Source organism: Gigantopelta aegis, chromosome 7 (assembly GCF_016097555.1).
Source record: "Gigantopelta aegis isolate Gae_Host chromosome 7, Gae_host_genome, whole genome shotgun sequence".
Classification (NCBI taxonomy): domain Eukaryota; kingdom Metazoa; phylum Mollusca; class Gastropoda; order Neomphalida; family Peltospiridae; genus Gigantopelta; species Gigantopelta aegis.
In genome coordinates this window covers 16,765,534-16,789,334 of record NC_054705.1, presented here as the reverse complement: position 1 = coordinate 16,789,334, position 23,801 = coordinate 16,765,534, and the positions used below count along the sequence as shown (strand labels likewise).

At 37.6% G+C, this 23,801-nt stretch overlaps 1 protein-coding gene across 2 annotated transcripts in view; it reads left to right on the top strand.

Annotated features, from left to right (window-relative positions):
• The window catches only part of LOC121377610, a 33,266-nt gene that overhangs the window by 2,302 nt on the left and 7,163 nt on the right, over window positions 1-23,801 (top strand). The window contains exons 1-4 of one of the 2 annotated variants that reach the window (XM_041505674.1): window positions 9,174-9,317; window positions 15,550-15,676; window positions 16,868-16,990; window positions 18,091-18,185. In XM_041505674.1, coding sequence (XP_041361608.1) covers window positions 15,575-15,676; window positions 16,868-16,990; window positions 18,091-18,185 — 320 coding nt within the window. In that variant the 5' untranslated portion in view covers window positions 9,174-9,317; window positions 15,550-15,574. Of the gene's footprint in view, window positions 1-9,173; window positions 9,318-15,549; window positions 15,677-16,867; window positions 16,991-18,090; window positions 18,186-23,801 lie in introns of those variants that run through there. The other variant, XM_041505673.1, reaches the window with a different exon arrangement.

The window sequence follows — 23,801 nt, the reverse complement described above, 5'->3', positions numbered from 1 at the left end:
TGTTTGATAGATAATTGAACACCACAAGTCCTGTGATTGGTGATAAATGTGTGTTAGTTGTTAAAAAAAATTGTTTCATCTGGGCAAAATATGTATGCAATTTTATTTCATCTAGTACCACTGTGTCAAGTAGCATTGTGCTTGAAACATGTATGGGATACATGTAAAAAAAAGTACACGAATTTTGTGCGAAACTAGGGAAGTCATAGACGCTACCCGTTATCTCAGAAATGAGCAGCTTGACCCCCAATTTTGTCTGATTCACTTTAAGGGTGAGGGGAGGTAGTATTTATATCCGTGGCGTTTATGTCGATTGATACGCTGCAAGTAGGAATTTTAGCCACATATGTTACTATTGTCGTCTATGGGATTTGGTTTGGTAGTATACACCCTATAGACATCTACGATTGGTACCTGCTTCGTTTACAAAATATCATACAAATAGAAGACTTGATTGTTCAAAGTTAATCCTTTAATTGGTTGACTAAAGGCTTATTTGCAAAAGCAATACATGTCTACAGACAGATTTAGCAGACATCGGTAGCTCGGACAGCATATGACATTATATCCATTCATTCACTACGAGATCAAGGATTCTAAGTTGTTGTGTCTGTACTGACAACGTGCTATATATATATATATATATATATATATATATATATATATATATAGTAGAATCTCATTGGCTCGAACGCCCTACGGTCGAACCTACCGGTATTCTCGAACCAAGAACAAAGTCCCGATTTTTCTCTCTATTAAACCCCTTTATTTTGGTGCTGATTGGTCGAATACCCCTGGGATCGAACAGAAGCTTTCTCTCAAACCAGTTTATTGGTCCAAACTGTAAAATCAAACATATTAAGCTCGAACGGCTACGTTTATCCGAAGAAATATAAAAAATTATTTATGTATAATTTTTTCGTCGACCCTTTCACGCTTATCGTGTTGTTTATTTAGCACCTGTCGTTAATTATCTTGCAATTGTAATGCGGTAATCGTTAGATGAATGAACCTTGCAAGTAACACCAATCAGTTCATGCGTCAATCGGATCATCTCGCCCAAGCCGGTTTTACGGAAACATGCGAGGTTGTCCGATTGATGTTTGTGTTACAGAAGCACCCGACAACGGCCGAATGCATGGTTCGAACTACCCGATGGGTCGAACAGACTTTGATGCACCGACAGTGTCCGAGCCAATGAGATTCTACTGTATATCTGTATATATATATGTACATATATATATGTATATATATATATATATATATATATATATATATATATATATATATTATATATATATATATATATATATATTATATATATATATATATATATATATATATATATATATATATATATATATATATATACTGTGCGTGCGTGTGCGTGCGTGTGTGTGTGTGTGTGTGTGTGTGTGTGTGTAAAAACTAGTTTTAAAATGATGTTTATCGAATTTCTGTATTTTATATTATTTTTAATGAAGACCTATTTAACCGGACTATATTGAGCTACACACAGTAATCGACACGGGTAATGGTGATGTGATACCTAAACTATACTAAACTGTCAATAGCGCATTAAATACTATCACGCCTGTCATTTGTGAAATATATAACAGGACTTCTTGTCATAGCCTAATATGTCGTGTCCCTGATATAGAAAAACGTACGTTTATCATATTATATCCATTCATTCACATTAATTAAAAAAACAAGTTAAAGTTTGTTTTGTTTAACGACACCACCAGAGCACATTGATTTATTAATCATCGGCTATTGGATGTCAAACCTGTGGTAATTTGAACATATAGTCTTAGAAAGGAAACCCGTTACATGTTTTAAATAGTAGCAAGGGATATATTTTAAGCACCATCACACAGACAGGTTAGCACATTCCACGGCGTTTGATATACCAGTAGTGGTGCACTGGCTGGAGCGAGAAATAGTCTAATGGGCCCACCGACGGGGATCGATCCCAGACCGAATGCGCATCAAGCGAACGCTTTACCACCGAGTTACGTCCCGCCCCTTTTTGAAAGGAGATACATTTATGTTATACCACTGTCAATAAGGGACACAGCATCTTGAATTTGGGGTTTACTACTGGGAGAAGGAAGGAAGGGAGGTTTTATTTAACCACGCAACACATTTTAATAACGGTTATGAGGCGTCGGACAACACAGATGAGATAGGAAACCAGCTGCCACCACACAATAGGCTTCTCTTTCCGATTAGAAGCAGAGTATATTTCATACGCAGCATGTCACAAACAGGATAGCACATACCACTGCCTTTGTTACACCAGCTGTAGAACTGTGGCTGCAACGAAAAATAGCCCAATGGGACCAGAGCCGGTTTATCCTAGTAGCACATGTAGCACATGCTACGGTTGCCCGCGCTTCAGGGGCCCCCGCGGTGATGTGTACATTTATTATTTTCCACAGGTCATGTTTCCCCTCTTCCCGAGGGAACATATCCTGGGAAGGGGACCCCGCTGTTATTTATGCTACAGGCCCCGCGGATCGTAAAACCCGCTCTGAATGGGCCCGCCGACGGCATCGATCCTAGACCGACTCATCACAAAGCAAGCATTTTACAACTGGGCTGCGTTCAGCCAGACCGAGCAGAAAAACGTCCGCTGAGTGCGCTTCACGATAAACCAATCATGGGCGTCGATCGGTGGGGGACAAGGGGGACGCGTCCCCCTCACTTTTCAACGCCGGGGGACAATCTATATAAATGTACCCCCCCCCCCCACACCACACACACACACACTTTTTCGTTTAGCAAAAGCAACAACACCACCAACAACAACAAAAGCAGCAGCAACAACAAAAAACAACAACAACAACAACAACAAACAAACAACAAAAAAACAAAAAACCTAATTTAATTACTGTATTAATTATAAATTTATTTAAAATGGCAAGTAGTCATCCATTTATCATAGTTTTGTATGAACGTCATTGTTGCGGTAATTCGACGTAAGAAACACACACAAACACTAACACGTCGTCCCCCGAACCCCCCCCCCCCCCCCCCCCCCCCACACACACACACATACACACTTTTAAAGCCGGATTGACGCTCATGAAACCAATGGCCACACCGGGAACCAATCAAATAGTTTGCGAACGTTAGCGAAACGTTCGCTGGCTGAATTAGGGCTGGCCGTCGTCCCCTCTCCTTACTGCCTGACAAAAGATACTTTGAACTCGCTCAATAATATCCATGTTATCCAGAGTTACGCGATATACCAACCACTGATTAATCATCTAAAAGATCGTATCTTGCAATTAGACGTAATACTTATCATAGTGACTTTGACGACAACACGATACTGAATTTACTGGAAGATTTTACTTAGTTTCTCTCTTTTTCGCTGCGCACCTGTGTCTTGGTCGATACGTTTAGAAACTGCACATCTACAATAATGGCGAGTTCATCGGCGACAGCTTGCCAGGTAATCATCTTTCTCTCACCTCTCATGCATATGTACATGTACACTTGCTATACTCTGTATTGTGTCGGTAGACTTGCTTATGGTCTTCTTTGGTCTATTTCTCGTTCCTGCCAGTGTACATTTTAACCCAGGGTTAGGGACAAATGCAAACCCAGTAGCCCGGTGGACTGGTATATCAAAGGTCGTGGTATGTGTTATCCTGTCTGTGGTGTGGTGCATATAAAAGGCCCTTTGCTACTTATGATTTTTTTTTAGCGGGTTTCCTTTCTAAGACTATATGTGAAAATTACCAATATCCGACAATTTATAAATCAATGTGTTCTAGTGGTGTTGTTAAACAAAACAAACATTAACTTCTGTAAAACAGTTTAGGGTGTTGACCGATGCTAGAGTGCACGTTGGAGGTGCGATGGGTTATATGGTCGCCACTCCTCGTTGAATAAATAGAGACTAATATATAAATGGTCATTTTGACATATAGTCTTAGACAGGAAACCCGCTACATGTTTCCCTTAGTATCATGGGATCTTTTATTTGCACCATCCCACAGACAGGATTACACACACCACGCCCTTTGATATGCCAGTCGTGGTGCACTGGTTGGAACGAGAAATAGCCCAAAGGGCCCGTCGATCCCAAACCGACCGCGCACCAAGCGAGCGCTTTACCACTGAGTTACGCGTTGCAACCAGTGCACCACGACTGGTATATCAAAGGCAGTGGTATGTGCTATATTGTCTGTTGTGTGGTGCATATAAAGGGTCCCTTTCTTTTAATGGAAAACAAACACGTAGCACGTGTTCTGTCTAAGACTAATGTCAAAATTACCAAATGGTGGACATCCAATAGCCGACGATTAATAAACCAGTGTGTTCTAGTGGTGTTGTTAAACAAAACATACTTTAACTTTAGTTTTGTCTCTGCAAAAGGGATTAGGGGAATAGGTTGACGGACGGAATTGTTTTATTTAACGACGCACTCAATACATTTTATTTACGGTTATATGGGTCAGACATATGGTTAAGGACCACAGAAAGAGGGAGAGAGAGAGAGAGAGAGAGAGAGAGAGAGAGAGAGAGAGAGAGAGAGAGAGAGAGAGAGAGAGAGAGAGAGAGGGGAGAGAGAGAGACAGAGACAGAGACAGGGAGACAGAGAGAGACAGAGATAGACAAACAGAGAGAGAGAGAGAGAGAGAGAGAGAGAGAGAGAGAGAGAGAGAGAGAGGGGGGGGGGGGGGGTGGGTGACCTGCTGTCGCCACTTCATGGGCTACTCTTTTCGATTAGCAGCAAGGGATCTCTTATACGCATACAGAATAGTATATACCACGGCCTTTGTTACACCGGTTGTGGAGTACTGGCTGGAATGGGAAATAGCCCAATGGGACCACCGATGGGGCTCTATCCTAAACCGACCGCGCATCAAACGAGCGCTTTACCACTGGGTTGGGTCCCGTCCCTGGGAATGGATTGATGCTAGATTGCACGTTTGAGGTGCGGTGGATAGAAAGACGAAAAGCAAATTTTAAAAGGAAAAGAAACTAACAATGAACACAACAACAATTGCACTCCGAATTGTCCTCTTAATATGTAAAAAAAAAAACTTGGCTATATGTCTCTCCTGCCACAAAATGAACTGAATTATAATATATGCATTTATACCTGAAAATTATGATTTTCTAATTATCAAAAACTAGAAACTCTTGTGAGAGATACACATCATTTTCCATTTTCTCTTCTTTTTTTTCTCCCTCGATGCCATTTTTAAATGTTACTTAATAGACCTCTTTCACATTCCACTGCACGTGTGCCCGTTGCGGGGTAACTTGAGGACGCAAACCGCGAACTCACGCGAGATCTCGCCAAAATAGACCTATGAACAAGTTGGGGGCATAGCCAATGGGAGGCCACGCAATAGGAATGTGAATATCTCCATGGTTAATTATTCTATCAGTAGGGAACCCGAACATTCTGTCGACATCCAACAAGACTTAGTGGAGACATTTGTGAAGTATTGCTTATTACGAAATAAAACATATTTGGTTGTTAACGCCCGACAAACCATCGGTTCGGATTCGTACGCAATAAATATCGGATATAAGCTAAAATAATATTAATGTGTGCGCGCGTGTATGTATGCAGATATTTATTGTATTTAACATGATTTAAATATCTATAAAGCATTATACAGATAAATACATTCAGGATTTTTGTCGGGATTTCTTTTCACCAAGTTATTTAAAATTGTGTTCGGTATTTGGAATAAAATTAAATGATACATATGAAATTTGAGCTATGGTATATAGAACATTAGAATCAGGCCCGTAGGAACGGAGTTGGGGGAGGGGAGGGGGCACACTATGTAGTGGAGGGACACAGTCTAGCTGGTGGGGGGGGGGGGGGGGGCAAAAGCCATATTTTAAACCGGGTTTATAAAAGTGGGGCTATAGTCCCCCCTCCGACTTCTCGGTTGCTACCGACCTTAGGATGGTCAGAAATGTAACTGTAATGCATATACAGCGATTTAAATTCCAAGCAAGATTATTTAACCTAAGAAAGATGTAAGTTTTATTTATAACAGATTAGACTAGCCGACAACTTGATAATATAGCTACAAACTCAGGATGGTCTCTTTATTATAAACTCATGAGGGTTTATTATGCGCAGTCATGAGGTACCAGACATAAGGTACTTCGTTTGAATGTTTGAAGCAAACATATTAAGTACCATGTCAGGCCCGTAGCTAGGGCGGGGATCGGGGTATCGGACAATCCCCCCGGGCAGGATTGAGAGTTCCGCTCAAATGGAAAAAAAATAATCAGATTTTACATATAAAAGTCCTTGTCCCCAAATGACCGGGATAACGTAATCTATAAATCTGGGGAAACCCCTCCTCCTCACCCTCCCCCCCCCTGTCTATGGCTCCGCGCCTTCGGCGCTCGCGTTTGATGAGTTCCGTCTACATGAAATTTCGATCGATCCCCCCCCCCCCCCCCCCCCCCCGCTAATCATGCTGGCTACGGGCCTGAAGTTATATACAATATTCATAAGTTAGACCAAACATCAAATTAGGATCGTATCGGGTTGCATGGGTCTACCACTCTGGAAAAGTAGCTGAATTTTGTTATGTATAATCATGTACGTTATAAAAACGTGTGATACTTGCATACTATATCGATATATAGGACTTCTCCCTATGCTTGTAAATGTGTATCAAAGTACTGATGGTATCGCTAACGATCTCGACCGATGTTCTCAGGTACAAAATACAAAATAGTAACCAAACACTGTTGTACATACAGATATATGTTTACTTCAACCTGATGCTCATGACAACTGTCGATCATGCCCCCAATTTGTATATAGCCTCGATACCGTCCAATTCGGCAAGGGACGGTACTCTTCGCACACATGCGCAATGGGAATGTGAAAGAGTACTATTCGTTAATATTTCTGAAAACATCTTCAGCCGCCGATAAAATATTATAGATAAATAGGATATAGCCGCTAAGTCTTATAGGATAAGAGGATAGGATAACATTAACGTGCCTATATCCAATTAAAGCCGCACACCCTAGTTCCATCCAGCGAAAATAAATTATAATTTGGTTAATCTACAAACCTGTAACACACTTAGATCACGTTTTTATCAAATGGAGTGAAAAAGCAGGTTTTATATCGATAAATACCATGGGAATCCCCATGTCCCAATTGCTTGAAATAATTTTGAAAGTTTGTATTCTGATGTCACCGGTAGATGTCGCTCGAAGCACAACAATGCCTACGTCACGACAAATTTCACAGACTTGGGGTGCGTTCTTTTCACCTCTCCTGGACATGTTCCAACTGTTCTGTCCTGGTTGTATCTTCTCTCCAGATATCGAGAAAACAAACCGAACCAAAATGATAACGGCCACGTGGTATACCAACGTCTGTGACATTGAAATGGAAATATCCCCTCTAAAAATAGATTAGAACTTGTCTGCTCAACAGTTTTTTCTCAGACGTGCGTGCGATTTATGAAATACGAAAAATGCATTTTGTGGTATTACAAAAACCAGGATTACCAAAAAACACTTCAGGTGAATGGAAATGTATATTCTAAATAATAAACGGTAAGTAAAGTGCAATTTTTATTTGTGAAAAAAGGTGTTTAATAGCGAAAAACAACGCCGTAATGGTTAACAACTAGCCGTAACTAGGGTGTGTCCGTTTAAGGTCCAACCACGTCTCTCTCGGACACAATCTCTGTCTTTGGTGTGTGTGTGTGTGTGTGTGTTGGGGGGGGGGGGGGGGGGGGGGGATTTGGGCAGAATTGTGGAAACAGCAAATTAATGAAAAGTTAATACAAAAATTAAAAAGCAGTTAACAAGCCATAAATACAAAGGAATTGACTGCTCGTCCGAATATTTATATAATTTAGAACATTTCAGTAGGACAGTCCAAAAATAAATGAGAGAAAGAAGTGAGGATTGGACTATTTAATAACAGTGGCGGATCCAGAAAATCCATTTGGGAGGGGGTGCAATGACATTAAGCGGAATACCAATGGAAATTTGGGGAAGGTTTGGAGGGGGTCGTTAAAAAATGAAAATTAATATATAGTAAAATTATAACTGTATCAGACTAAAATATAGTCCAGTCGTCATGGTTGGCACAGTGGTGCGGATATCAATATAAAACAAAGTAAAGTCTACAAAAAAAGAGTAGTAAGGGCGGACCCCGTTTCCTATTTCTTCTTAGAGTGGGGCGGGTTATTTTTGATAACACACAGTTGTTTACACACGTACGTGTGTTAACAATTTCAAGACATACGACTAGCTGCTCCTAGGTGATGACCAGGTCACCAATGGCATACGTCAAATAAAAAACAGCACGGTGAAAATCGATTACACTGTGACGTATAGTTAACCTGGCAATAATGTGTCTGTGACGCGTAAGTCAGCTACAAGTGCAACGGCTGTAAATAACGTCTAGTCGAAAAAGATGTTAAAATTTGCTTAAAACCTGGGTTTTGAGGATATGTGAGAAATAGAATAATATATTCGTGTCCGTTAGATACCATTTATCTCACAACTCGTTGTTTAAAAACCTATCAAACTCGCTTTCGCTCGTTAGATACATTTTAAAACAACTCGTTGGAGACAAATGGTATCTAACGGCCACTCATGTATTATTCTCTATTTACAATAACATGTTTTGAATATCGAGTTGAATATAAAGAGAATGTTAGGCAGGACGAAGCGGCGGGGGTGAGGGGTGTAGGGGACACGGGTGCAACTGGTTTTCTCATCAGAATGTTTTAAATTTAAAACGAATGTCTATTTATGTAAATTTAGTTTAGAAGCGTTGGGTGGGTGGTGGTGGTGGTGGAGTGTTTGTTTCGTTGTTGTTTTGTTGGGGTGATGTGGGGGGGGGGGGGGGGGGGGGCGGGTCTTTTTATCTCTTTGTATATTTTGTTCGGGTTTTTAAATTATTTATTTATTTATTTTATTTTTCTCCAGATGGAAAAAATTCTCTATTGTTATACTGTACCACGATTTCTGAAATCGATTTTTAGATTATTATTTCACTCTCCGTTTATTATTTGAAACTACATACGGCAATGAATACATATATACAATAAGCATACAATGTAGTTATATGGCGTATTCAGGCAAGTCTAGACACACATTTATTGTACATCCCATTTATCTAGCAGGAATCTGGATTAGGGTTCCAATTTGTATTTAAAATCAATCGAGGAATCACGTGACCAAGTCGTAAAATGTAGTTACAGTGTCAATAAACTGCATAGCGTCGCTACGGTTGTATCTCACTACACGTATTTGGGTTAATGGTATATTGCCACTGAAATGTAAGTACGTTTCTTCATGGATACACATACGTTGTTTAATGCTATATTTATTACAATACGTAAGCAATACTTTTAACTTCATAGTACATTTGTTGCCAAATTGTAGTGCATCTAACAGTATATTTATTTCAAAATGCAAGTATAATGTTGCACAATAGTACATTTATTTACTGCAAAAAAAAATTAATATATGGATATGTAACGCCTGTGGCAGAATACTGATTGCAGAACATTTGTTTACTGGTTTATTGATTGTTGGACAGATTCATCAGCATAACTTTAAATTAATTATTTACGGTTATATGGCGACAGATATATGGTTAAGGACCACGCAAATATTGAGAGAGGAAACACGCTGTCGCCACTTCATGGGCTACTCTTTTCGATTAGCAGCAAGGAATCTTTTATATGCACCATCCCACAGACTAGGTAGTACATACCAGGGCCTTTGATATACCAGTCGTGGTGCACTGGCTGGAACGAGAGGTAGAATGCTGATTGCAGATCATATGGTATATTTGTTTCCTGGTTTATTGATTGTTGGACAGAATCATCAGCATAACTTTAAATTAATAATGAAATATAAACAGGTTTGTTCTATCATAGGCGTACGGGGGAGTAGGTGGAGGGGTGGAGGCAGGATGTGGGGGTTTTTTCCCGAATTAAACGAAAATGCCCGAACTTTAATTAACAACATTTATTCCTATTTGCATTACTGCCACACAGCTATATAGGGTTGCAAATGAATTACTGCTAATTTTTACAGGGATCACAACTATAGAGAATACTACACGACTTTCAGTTTAAAGGCACATACTCTAGTTTTTAAACACCAAGGCATATGTTTTACTATTAGAGCCGGGGTTTTTTTGGTAACTGAAATCATACTTTACTTAGATTTTATTGTTTAGATTATCAATTTCCGTACATTCGAAGTGTTTTTGGTCATCCTGGTGTTTTTAATGTCACGAAATGCATTTCTCATATTTTTAAAAACGCACGTGCGTCTGAGAAGTAACAGTTATGGGGTTCGACGTTTAGTCTATTTTTAGAGGGTATTTCACCATTTCAAAGTCACAGACTTATGTTTCACTCAGTTGTAACTTTATCCAAATGTGTTACTTAGTGTTAATTTCCACGGGTTGAAACTAGGGTATGTCCCTTTAATACCATTTTTATGAACTCGTACATTAGAAAATGGTATCTAGCAAGCGAAAGCGAGCTAGATGACATTTTCTAATGTACGAGTTCATAAAAATGGTATTAAACTGAAAGGAGTGTAGTATTTTATTTATTACCTACCTATAAGTATTGCTTAGAATTCACCAAAAGTGACAAAAGTAAACACACAGAGCAGCTGGTGTTCGAGTGTCCCAGATTTAGATTTCATAAATAGTTTATTCGACGGCGGTTTCAAAAACTACTTCGTGTTTCTGAGAGTAAATTCAGCCCTAAGTTCAGCCAGCCGTTTTCGGCTAACGTTTGCGAACTATTTTGACTGATTTTCAAAGTGGTCTTTCTTTTTAACATGAAGCGCTTAATCCAGTTTGGCGGACGTTTTTCTGCTTGGTCTGGCTAAACTGGGCACTGCTTTCAATAAGAAATGTACAAAATCTTACGTCACATTGTGTTGACCCCATTCTCCCTTAATGTGCTGTTGGCCAATCGCGTTAGCGTTTATATCCCTGCTTTGTTAAGGAAAATGGTATCTCACTATGTGACGTACGATTTTGTTATTAAACTCTGTTATCTCTCACAGGTATGTAATAAAACTGATTACAGGTAGATTGATAGAAATGCATGCCCGAATACCTCTATCGTTTGTATATGCTTATGTTATTGTTATTATTGTTAGTTATAGTGTAGCAGTAATGTTGTTGTTGTTGTGATGGTGGTGGTGATGGAAGTGGTGGTGGTTGTAGTGGTGGTGGGGATGCTGACGACGGTATCGGTAGTAGTAGTAGTAGTAGTAGTAGTAGTAGTAGTAGTAGTAGTAGTAGTTATCTTGCTGTTTAGTTAAGAATTGAACGTTATATTTTTGACGTTCATGCGATGATAAACACCAAAACCGTTTTACACACTGTATGAATGGCGTAGCGCGTTAGCGTAACCCAATCGAACTCTATGCCACAATGATTTACAACTGTATCAATGCACAAATAAGGGAATTCCCTTACAAAGTTACATTCGGTTTTCTCCGTCAAATCTCCGATTCATTCTAATCGATTTGGTAACAGGTCGTTTCGCCGTTATTACGAGTTTACCCCCGAGTCGTTTTGAACACGGTCGATTCGTACGTCTAACCGAGTCGTTTCGCTCTTATGTTTATTTTGTTAATAAAGTACATTTATTCGCAATCTAATTAAAATTAGCTCCACTATTACATGTGGATCTAACACCAGCCAGTTGGAGCTCATGTCCACCAATCAAAACCTTACTTGCAGAATCCTGCCAGTGATTTAAAAATAATTTGAAAACATTCCGAATTATCCTGAGGGTATACGACATGTTTCGTGTGAATTACGAATGCCTTAAAACATGTTTTATTTTATAAAATAAATAATTTGTAATGTAAAACTGAAGACTGATTTAGTTAGGTTTTTTTTTATAAATAAATAAATAATTTTTAATGTAAAATTGAAGACTGATAACCCACCCCGTACGTATTGGTATGGTTCGCTGTACTGCGGTCACTAAAATAGACTCGCCCGATATTTTTAGAATTTGTACGCTCTCAAATAACGTTATAAAAGGCGAAGTGTGATTGGTCAATATTTAAATTATTATTTACAGATGAAATGTTACCTGGACATTGGGGACTACGCAGTGTTGTTAGTTTTAAATCACTGGCAGGATTCTGCAAGTAAGGTTTTGATTGTTGGACATAAGCTCTAACTGGCTGGTGTTAGATCCACATGTAATAGTGGAGCTAATTTTAATTAGACTGATTTATTCGTTGATATTTTCCTATATCCATTGATGTTTAGATTTCACACATTGCGATCTACATTGTGTGTTTATATTTACAAATAAAAATAATGTTATGATTTTGTTTATTTCCAATATCATTTACTTAAGCCATATACACGAAATACGTATACCGGCCTCGGTGGCGTGGTGGTTAGGCCATCGGTCTACAGGCTGGTAGGTAATGTGTTCGGATCCCAGTCGAGGCTTGGGATTTTTAATCCAGATGCTGACTCCAAACCCTGAGTGAGTGCTCCGCAAGGCTCAGTGGGTAGGTGTAAACCACTTGCACCGACCAGTGATCCATAACTGGTTCAACAAAGGCCATGGTTTGTGCTATCCTGCCTGTAGGAAGCGCAAATAAAAGATCCCTTGCTGCTAATCGAAAAGAGTAGCCCATGTAGTGGCGACAGCGGGTTTCCTCTCAAAATGTGTGTGGTCCTTAACCATATGTCTGACGCCATATAACCGTAAAAAAATGTGTTGAGTGCGTCGTTAAATAAAACATTGCTTTCTTTCTTTCTTTCGAAATACGTACAGGCCTTAGATCATACATTCACAACATTACTAATTTAATTTATGAACAGTCACACTGCATACTACTGATGTGCTGTGGTTTCTTATTAAATATACTACATACCCAGCTGAGGTTCAAACGCCGAGTTCGGTATGTTGATTTCGCCCAGTTTCAGCTGAGATAAAGTAAACCGCTGATAAGGCATTAATATCAAAATACAGAAAATTAACTAATATTTGGTAATGAATAACTAATAAACAGAAGAAAAAAGACTTCAAAACTAAAATAAATAGATCTATTTGTGGGGGGGGGGGGGGGGGGGGGGGGGATGCGAAACGACTTGGTACGAATGAGATTTAGGGGAACCAACCATGGGTGAATAGGACTAAGGGCGAAACAATGCAGGGTTCGAAATGGTTTTATGGCGAAACGACCCTAATGATTTACATGAGGTTTCATAAATTTTAATTTTCTGAATCAAATGTGCATAAAAAGTTATAAAATTTATAATAACTGAACATCAACTGATAACGCAAAAAGTTTTTTTTCTCAAAAATATGAAACGATAATTAATTAAGAATTGAACGATCTATATACTTAAATGGAAGATTTGTTGTAAAGCGGTAAGGGTTTGAATTTTGAATTAATTAACACAAGGGAGAGCGTCCAATTAGTTAGAAGATTTATCAATTACTATATTAAAATTGCAGTTGTCAAAAGTTGAATTAGTGAAAAGTGAAAGTGAAGACTGACTTGAAGGGGATAAAGTGGTTTCAGTGTTATTATGTGTGTGATTGTGTGATATTATTGGAAAGGACAGGTCGCGTAATTGTGCACGAAGGCGTATGTGTTTTCGCGCGTGTAAGTTGTCGATTTGGTGTTTTTGTCAAATGTGACAAAGCTGCGCTCTGTTGGTTTATTGAGCATTCTCTGCTATAACTTCTGAAATCTCCACCAAAACGTTCGTGTCTGTCATCCGACATTGTTATTGTCGTCTGTCAGATTGTCACTGCAGACGATATTGGGATAAAAATAGAAACGATGGAATGCTTGGGGATTCCGTTGTTGACGTAATTGATAAAAAGTAGTTCCGATGATAACATTCTGCTTTATTTGTTTACCGAAAAAGGGCAGTTTTCAAGTTCACAAAAGAATGAACGGGGTTTTTTTTTTATCACGTGATAGCATTTTAACCAATCCAAACGCTTATTACAAAACAGTAATTATAAAATGGAATTATTTAAACATGATCAGTCATATAATATCATAACACACACCAACAGCAGTTTGTTTTAAATATGGATTAGTTTATATTGAACATGAAACCACTTGTTCCACAATAATCAGGTCCGAAACGTACACAAGCCAACTTATCGACCGCAAATTGTTGCAACTCCATTGACGTATTAACAATAGATTGTGACATGAATATAAAAGGCAGAGACTGCGGGGTCCGTTTAGTTTGGAAAAATCACACAAAAATCAAGAAATATATAAAAGAAACAAAAGAGTTCACTTATGATTAAGTAAACAGTGTGTGTCATTTCTATTTAGCCTATAAGTTAAAGGATCATTCCTGAGTTTGCTGCATTGTAAGATGTTTCCGACTAATGAAATACTTCTACGATTAAACTTACATATTAAATATATTGTCTTGTTTAGAATATCAGTGTCTGTATGTTCAATGTGTTTCTGGTCGTCTTAATATTTGTAAGAAGCCCAAACTGGATTTTTTCTTCAAATAATTTCGTACGTACGAAAAACAAATACATTACAAAATAAAATGAAATTTAACCTAGTACAAATGTTAGAACGATCAGAAACACGTTTAATATACAGCCACTACTATTTTATGCAGGAAAACATATTTAATATGTAAGTTTAATCGTAGAAATATTGTATTAGTTGGAAACATCTTACAACGAAGGAAACTCAGGAATGTCCCTTTAATATATAAATAATATGAACAATAAAAGTAAACTTATGTATGCTCGAGCGCGTCTATTGGTCAGTGTAAAAAAAAGTTTTAAAAACCCAGCAAAACAAATACAATTAAAAAACCCAAACCAAAAAACTAAACAAATGAAAAACAAAAACAAGAAAACGACAACAAAGAACCAAACCAAACCAACCAAACAACAATAGAACCACCAAATAAAAAACAAAACAAAAAGAGAGAAAAAAAAAAGAGAATAAATAAATAAATAAATAAATAATAATAATAATAATAATAATAATAATAATAATAATAATAACAACAACAACAACACAAACAAACAAGAACAACTCAAACAAAAAACCACACAAAAGCAAAAACCAAAACAACAACAACCTAAACATAAGCAAAAACAAAAACAAAGCAAATCATCAAAGATCAAAAGAAAACACAATGAAGTTAAAGTTTGTTTTGTTTAACGACATCACTAGAGAACATTGATTAATTAATCATCGGCCACTGAATGTCAAACATTTGGTAATTCTGATTCGTAGTTATCAGAGGAAACCCGCTACATTTGTTTCTAATGCAGCAAGGGATATTTTATATGCACTTTCTCACAGACAGGAAAGCACATACCACGGGATTTGGCAAGTTGTGATGCACTGGTTGGAATGAGAGAAAAAACCCAATCAGTTGAATGAAAACACAATTATTATACCATACATTTTATAGAACGTAATTGTGCAAGTTAGTAAATATTGCATCCAAATTGTTCAACTAATAACTGCTTACATGTATATGTGTTGCAGCAAACTCCTAAAGAAGAGGACGAAAATGATAAAGCAGAAGGTACAAAAGGGGCCTACCCTTGATGACACGCACGGTCGCATGACCAAAGAGATGAGTCAGGAGGAAGTGAAAGAGTTCAACACAAAGGTCAGATTACTACGCGCGGCATAGATAGGCAGCTCGAATGGCAGACAATTAGACAGCCAGACAGCCAAATTGTTTATTAAAGTCTAACCTCGAGTGTACAACATACAACTAAATACAATACAAAATAGCACCGAGCCACTCCATATGGAGTTATGAGAGACTATGTAAAATAATGGATAAAATGTATAAATAATATATTAAAACATATTTTAAACTATTTAACACGAATTACAATACACCACTAACTGCCTATCAATTATATAAGTATATATAAGAATTGTTCGCCATTTTGTTGCGAATTTTATCGATATATAACAGTCACAAATTTAGTATAGCGTACTGCTTATAGTCCTTGTATATCTTGAACTATGTGGGTAATAAACATACATATTTATTATGCACATAGTTCAAGATATACAGGGAAATATAACCAGTATGATACACGTGTGTCATAATGATTTCACGTACACAACGAATGACGTAATTTTGGGAAACGACGTCATAACTTAATGCGGCTTACCCAATCTTAGCCCTGTGTAATCGCGTACCAAAATGACGTCATTTCTTCGTCTTTTTTTTAGTTATATTTTGTTATGGTCCTTGTTATTCACAAAAAGTATATTATGGATAATGTGGATAATAAAGAAATCTGAGTTTGATGCATTGTAAAATGTTTCCGACTAATAAAATAATTCTACGATTAAACTTACATATTAAACATATTTTCTTGTTTAGAATATTAGTGTCTGTATATTTAATGTGTTTCTGGTCGTATTAATATTTGTAAGAAGCCCAAACTGGATTTTGTTTTCAAAAATATTTTTTAGGAAATATAATGAAAATTAACCTAGTATAAATATTAGAACGATCAGAAATACGTTTAATATACAGCCACTGATATTCTAACCAAGAAAATATATTTAATATGTAAGTTTAATCGTAGAAATATTTGATTAGTCGATAGCATCTTAAAACATTGCAGCAAACTCAGCAATGTCTTTTAAGTAACCAAATATAAACACAATTTAAAAAACAAGAAGAACAAAACAAAACAAAGAAATAAACAAACACACAATCGCAAACAGATAAGCCGTGTAATCATTACTTGTTATGTTTATCAGGTTACAATGTTGAATTAACCAGAGACTTCTATTGTTTGTTTGGGTTTTTTTTTGTTTGTTCCAAATTCAGATCATCTATCTGAGAGGCGAGTTTGAGGCGATGGACTTGCTACAGGACAACAAACTGAATATGGGCGAGTTCATGCGACTGATGCGACTGCTCCAGTATCCGGGGGGAAGTCAGGGAGCCAAGGTATGTTGGACTCTGTTTTTAATATTCAAGTAGCCCAGTGGTCAAGTGCTCGCTTGATGCGTGGTCGGTGTGGGATCGAGCCTTGTCGGTGGGCCCACTGGGCTATCTCTCGTTCCATCCAGAGTACCACAAAAAGAGCTTGTTTTGTATAACGACACCACAAGAGCACATTGTTTAATTAATCATCAGCTATTGGATGTCAAACATTTGGTAATTCTGACTCATCAGAGGAAACCCGCTATATTTTTCCTAATGCAGCAAGGGATCTTTTATATGCACTTTCCCATAGACAGGAAAGCACATACCACGGCCTTTGTCCAGTTGTGATGCACTGGTTGGAACGAGAAAAACCCCAATCAGCTGAATGAATACCAGTGCACCACGACTGGTATATCAAAGGACGTGATGTGTGTTATCATGTATGTGGGATCGTGCATATAAACGATGCCTTGTTGTTAATGGAAAAATGTAGCGGGTTTCCTCTCTAAGACTATATGTCAAAATTACCAAATATTTTACAACCAATAGCCGATGATTAATATATCAATGTGTTCTAGTGGTGTCGTTAAACAAAACAACTTCTTTTTAATATTCAAGAGGCAGTCTTCACATCTAGACAGAATAAAAGAAAATCATTAGTCATATGGCAGTCCTCGCATCTAGACTGAATCAAAAATCTTAAAAGGTCAAAATTTAATGGCAGTTACCGCATTTAGACAGAATCAAAAATATTTAAATTAATATGGCAGTCTTCGCATCTACAGATAGCGTAAAACTATTTAAAGTCGGATGGCAGTGTTCGCATCTAGACAGAATCAAACATCTTTAAAAGTGATATGGCAGCCTTCGCATCTGCAGTCGGAGTAGGCCTATCAAAACAAATAGTCTCTACGACCATGATTGAAAATGTATTTTGTTTAACGACACCACTAGATCACGTTGATTAATTTATAATCGAAAAATTGCTTTAATTGTCCCTGTTCTGACAACTACAAGTAGTCTCTACGACCATGATTGAAAGTGTATTTTGTTTAACGGCACCACTAGAGCACGTTGATTAATTTATCATCGACTATTAAAATGTCAAATTCTTGTTACAGCAAGTATGGTTGGACCTCGGGTTGTCAGAGAGGAATTTCATGAACGAAGACGAATACGTGAACCTGATGCTCAAGGACGAGCAGCTGGAGAGGGCGTGAGTTTATTACTCATTTAAATATAGAGGCGCGGATCCAGATTTTTTTCTAGAGGGGGCGGGGTGTCTACATGCAACTACTTAAATGGAAGTTGTATATTAGCTGGTGAATATTTTTTTTTAAATAAGTGGCGAAATTTGTTTTCGTGAGCAAGGGAATGAATGCATAAATGAATGAATGAATGGATGGATGGATGGGTGGATGGGTGGATGGATGATTGAATTTATGAATGCATAAATGAAGGAATGATTGAATGCACACAAGAATTAATGAAAGAACGAACGAACGGACGGACGGACGGACGAACGAACGAACGAACGAATGGATGTTTAACGACACCCCAGCGCTAAAATAGAGATTAACTTTTTGTGTGTCAAATAAGGTAAGTACACCAATATGAATATTTCCATTAAAAATAAAAAAATAAAAGTATAAGTATGTAAACACAGTGTTAGGAGCTGTGGGAAACGTACAATAGAATACAATACAAATATCAAGGTGAGTATATTCTAAACTTTTGTAGAACTAAGTTTATTTCACCGCGTCATATTAGGCTTTAGAGGTATACTACGTTGCTATACATTATACTGCACTGCACTGCACTAGATTGCATTACACTGCACTGTATTGCATTATATTATATCGCAGTGCATTGCACTGCATTAGATTGTATTACACTGCACTGCAAATCATTTGATATCATTATACTATGCACTGTGTGGCAGGATATGCGCATCTTTCACGAACACTTGATATCATCACTTTTATGACAGTGATTCATGAGTGCATGTCATCAGAGCTGTACGCATTCTAATGAGGTCTGTCTGGTGCTAGTTGTGATTTAGTAAGCTAGTCTGGGAGTGGCAGTCTTCTTTGTGGCGGTGCAGGAGGGATGAAATCTCCAGTAAAGGATTTCCTCGGGAGTGGCTGTCCTCCTATAGTCGAGGCACTAGATAGAGATTCATGGAATCAACCACTATTTTGCCAAATACCCATTGGACTCTACATTGTGCAGACATACGGCCTTGGCTATGTTTTATGGTTTTGTACTTCTGATTTACATTACGTTGCACTGTACTGCATCAGATTGTATTAGACTGCACCATGCAGTATTATTTTATATTATACTGCACTGCTTTACATTACACTACACTGCATTATAGATAACAAGAACGGGACGTAGCCCAGTGGTGAAAGCGCTCAACTGATGCGCGGTCTGTCGATGATCAAGCCTCGTCGGTGGGCCCTTTAGGCTATTTCTCGTTACAGCCAGTGCACCACGACTGGTATATCAAAGGCCGTGATATCCTGTCTGTGGAATGGTGCATAATGCCATATAGAAGATCCCTTGCTACTAATGGAAAAACGTTGCAGGTTTCCTCTCTAAGACTATATGTCAAAATTACCAAATGTTTGACGTTTAAAAGGACATTCCCGAGTTTGCTGCATTGTAAGATGTTTCCAACTAATAAAATATTTCTACGATTAAACTTCCATATTAAATATATTTTCTTGTTTAAAATATCAGTGTCTGTATATTCAATGTGTTTCTGGTCGTCTTAATATTTGTTAGAAGCCCAAACTGGATTTTGTCTTCAAATAATTTCGTACGTACGAAAAAATCTTTTTTTAGGAAATAAAACGGAATTTAACCTAGTACAAATATTAGAACGATCAGAAACGTGTTTAATATACAGCCACTAATATTTTATGCAGAAAAATATATTTGATATGTAATTACAGTTGTCAAAAAGTCTCTGTTAGTCGATAACATCTTAAAGAGTGCAGCAAACTCGGGAATGTCCCTTTAATAGACAATGATTCATAAATCAACGTGCTCAATTGGTGTCATGAGACAAAACAAACTTTAACTTTGTATAGATAACATTACACCGCAGTGTCCTGTACTGTACTGCAGGGTGTATACCACCAAATGAAATCCGATAGACGACAATAGTAACATATGGCTAAAACTCCTACCTGCAGCGTATCAATCGACATATACACCACGGAGATAAATACTACCACCCTTCACACTTAAATCGAATCAGAAAACAATAGGGGTCAAGCTGTTCATTTCAGAGATAATGGGTAGTGTCTATGATTGCCCTAGTTCCGCACAAAATTTGAGTACTTTTGTTTTACAGGTACGGTGGTACCCCAAACATGTTTCAAGTACAAGGTACTTGACAGTGGTACTAGATGAAATAAAATTGCATACATTTGTGGCCCAGATGAAACGTTTTTACATCCAACATTCTCACATTTATCACCAATCGCAGGACTTGCGGTATTAATAACTGCTCTATCAAAAGTTGAATCTCGAACTTTGACCCTGCCGGAAGTTATTTAGTTTAGTACTATGTGCAGTGCATTCCAGTCCAGTACAGCTTAGGAAGGTGCACAGCAGTACATTAGAAGTGGGTGTTGTCGTTTTGTTTTTTATTGCATTTCAATATACGACACGACTCACTTCATCACACTACACGATGTTACACAACACCACAACACACAGTAGCGTAGTGAGGGGGGAAAGGTATGGGTCCATGTCCCTCCATCAAACCTGTTTTTTAAACTGGATTAAATTTTCTAAAATTAAACTACCACACAGCATGCAACACAACACAACACAACACAACACCACGCCACGCCACACCGCATCACACCACACCACAACGCCACGCCACACCATGCCACGCCACGGAAGCAACACAACGCAACGCAACATCACACCACACCACACCACACAACACCACACCACACAACACCACACCACATGACACCACAGCACAAACCATAATATTACACATAACGACATTGCAGAACAAACCGCATACTACAACGCCATATGTCAACAAAAACACTTTGCCCAAAATTCCAAATAATAATAGCAGCAATTGTCCCCGGTCTGGTGCCTTGAACTGTAAAACAACCATCTGCCAGATTCATTACTCTTAATATATATTCCACTTTGAAATGTATTAATCTAAATATACCGTACAAGCGAAATATTGATCCTTAAGCTTTCAGATAAAAGGAATAACTTGGTACATTTGCATACTAACAGAATGACACTTTTTGTAAATGCTTCTATGAATCTCGTTATGGAACAGGTGGTCACATTTGAATTTTAGAAATAAGTGAGTCATGTCAGAGCGTATTAGGTTATTCATATAGGTGTAGATCTGTACAAAAATGTAAACAACACGGTCTACTAGGTTCATATTCGACTCTCCCCCACCTCCCTTCTCCAGACTACGCTACGCCCCTTTAATTTAGCACTTCCATAGGCGTCTTATTACTATAACAAATGTTTCAAAAATATAAATCCTACTAAACAATACATGGCCTCGTTTTACGAAGCGATCGTAGCGTTAAGATCACCTTAAGTTCATAGGGTAGCTATGCACTTAAGATGGTCTTAGCGTTAAGATCGCTTCGTAAAACGGAGCCCTGGTCTGGTGCTTATAAAACTTTTAGAGTCTAGACTCGAGACTCTAATAGAGTCTGAGACGTAAAAGTCATAGCAACGCCATACAAATTGTATGTGTGTGACGTCACTTGAGATTGAGTCTGGACTCTAAACGTTTTATAATCACGGTCCCCGGTCGACGTTGCCATTTATAAAAATAAAAAAAATAAAATTAAAAAAAAACACCCACAAAAAAACAACCGATAACGATAAAAGAAAGTATGGTGATTGTAACTTTGATATTTTACACCCATTAAAGGGACATTCCCGAGTTGCTGCATTGTAAGATGCTTCCATCTAATAAAATATTTCTACGATTAAATTTACATATTAAATATATTTTCTTGTTTATAATATCAGTGTCTGTATATTCAGTGTGTTTCTGGTCGTCTTAACATTTGTAAGAAGCCCAAACTGGATTTTGTCTTCAAAAAATTTCGTACGTACGAAAAAATCTTTTTTATGAAATAAAATGAAATTTAACCTAGTACAAATATTAGAACGATCAGAAACACGTTTAATATACAGCCACTAATATTTTATGCAGAAAAATATATTTGAATTAAAATTACTCGATAACATCTTAACAATTGCAACAAACTCAGGAATGTCCCTTTAATATATGGATATTTACCATATTCAGTGAAACGTTTAGGCCTATAGGTCAAACACTGTAAAAAAAATACAACAAAACCCCCCCAAAAAAACAACAACAACAAACAAAGCAACAACACCCAACCCTCCTCCAAAAACGACAAAAAACCACCAACAACAACAACAAAGAAACAACATAGTTATGGCGTTGTGCTTGTGTCTTGCAAAATATGATAAATAGTATGAAAAAAAAATACGTGAGATTTAAAGGGACATATGTATAAAGGTAACAACTAGCTTGGTTTAGAAAAGCATAAATTAATGCGTTTCAGACATTAACAGTAACTGTTATTTTATTACTGTTTAAAAAAGAAAAAAGAAGTGTGTCTGTGTTGTGTGCGTGCGTGCGTGCGTGTGTGTGTGTGTGTGTGTCTGTGTCCGTGTGCTTGTATCTGTGTGTGTCTGTGTATGTGTGTATGTGTGCGTCTCTGTGCATGCGTGTACGTGTGTGTGTATGTGTGTGTGTGTGTCTCTCTCTCTCTCTCTCTGTATGTGTGTGTCTGTGTGTGTGTGTGTGTGTGTGCGTGCGTGCGTGTATGTGTGTCTCCCTCTGTGTTTGTCTCTTTGTGTGTGCTAGTGTGTGTGTGTGCGTGCGTGCGTGTATCTGTGTCTCACTCTGTGTTTGTCTCTTTGTGTGTGTTAGTGTGTGTGTGCGTGCGTGCGTGCGTGTGTGCGTGTGTGTGTGTAATACATTGCGTATTACGTATATTGCAATATACTGTGCAAAGCGTGAGCGTTAGTGATATATATATTTTTTTTTTTTTTAAATACACTAATTAATAAAACATTACTATTGTCATTCGTTCTATTGTTACATATTCATAATGCTTTCACTGAACGTGTGATGCCAAACTGAGCAAATAACGTGACCCCAATCTGTTGAATGACTCAGTAATAATCATACCAGGATTAACATGTTTTTTTGTTGTATGTTTCAAATGCGTTTTACATATAAACTGGTTTCATTATACTCCATAAAGTGATTGCTGCGAATCGAAAAAAGAGTAGCCTATGAAGTGGCGACAGCGGGCTTTCTCCCTCAATATCTGTGTAAGCCTTAAAGGGACATTCCTGAGTTTGCTGCACTCAAAGATGTTTCCGACTAATAAAATATTTCTACGATTAAACTTACATATTAAATATATTTTCTTGTTTAGAATATCAGTGTCTGTATATTCAACGTGTTTCTGGTCGTCTTAATGTTTGCAAGAAGCCCAAACTGGAATTTGTCTTCAAATATTTTCATGTAATCGTAATCGTAATCGATTACTCTGTTTGCGAATACCATGTAATCGTAATCGTAATCGATTACATTGCTAATGTAATCGTAATTTATGATTACTTCCATGATTACTACACTAGGATTAAAGTTTCAATCTGTATGAACTTGCACTTTTTTTTATGATTATACAGTAATCATTATTACAGCATCCTTCAACATACATGTATCTTTAAGAAAGAAAGAAAGAAATGTTTTATTTAACGACGC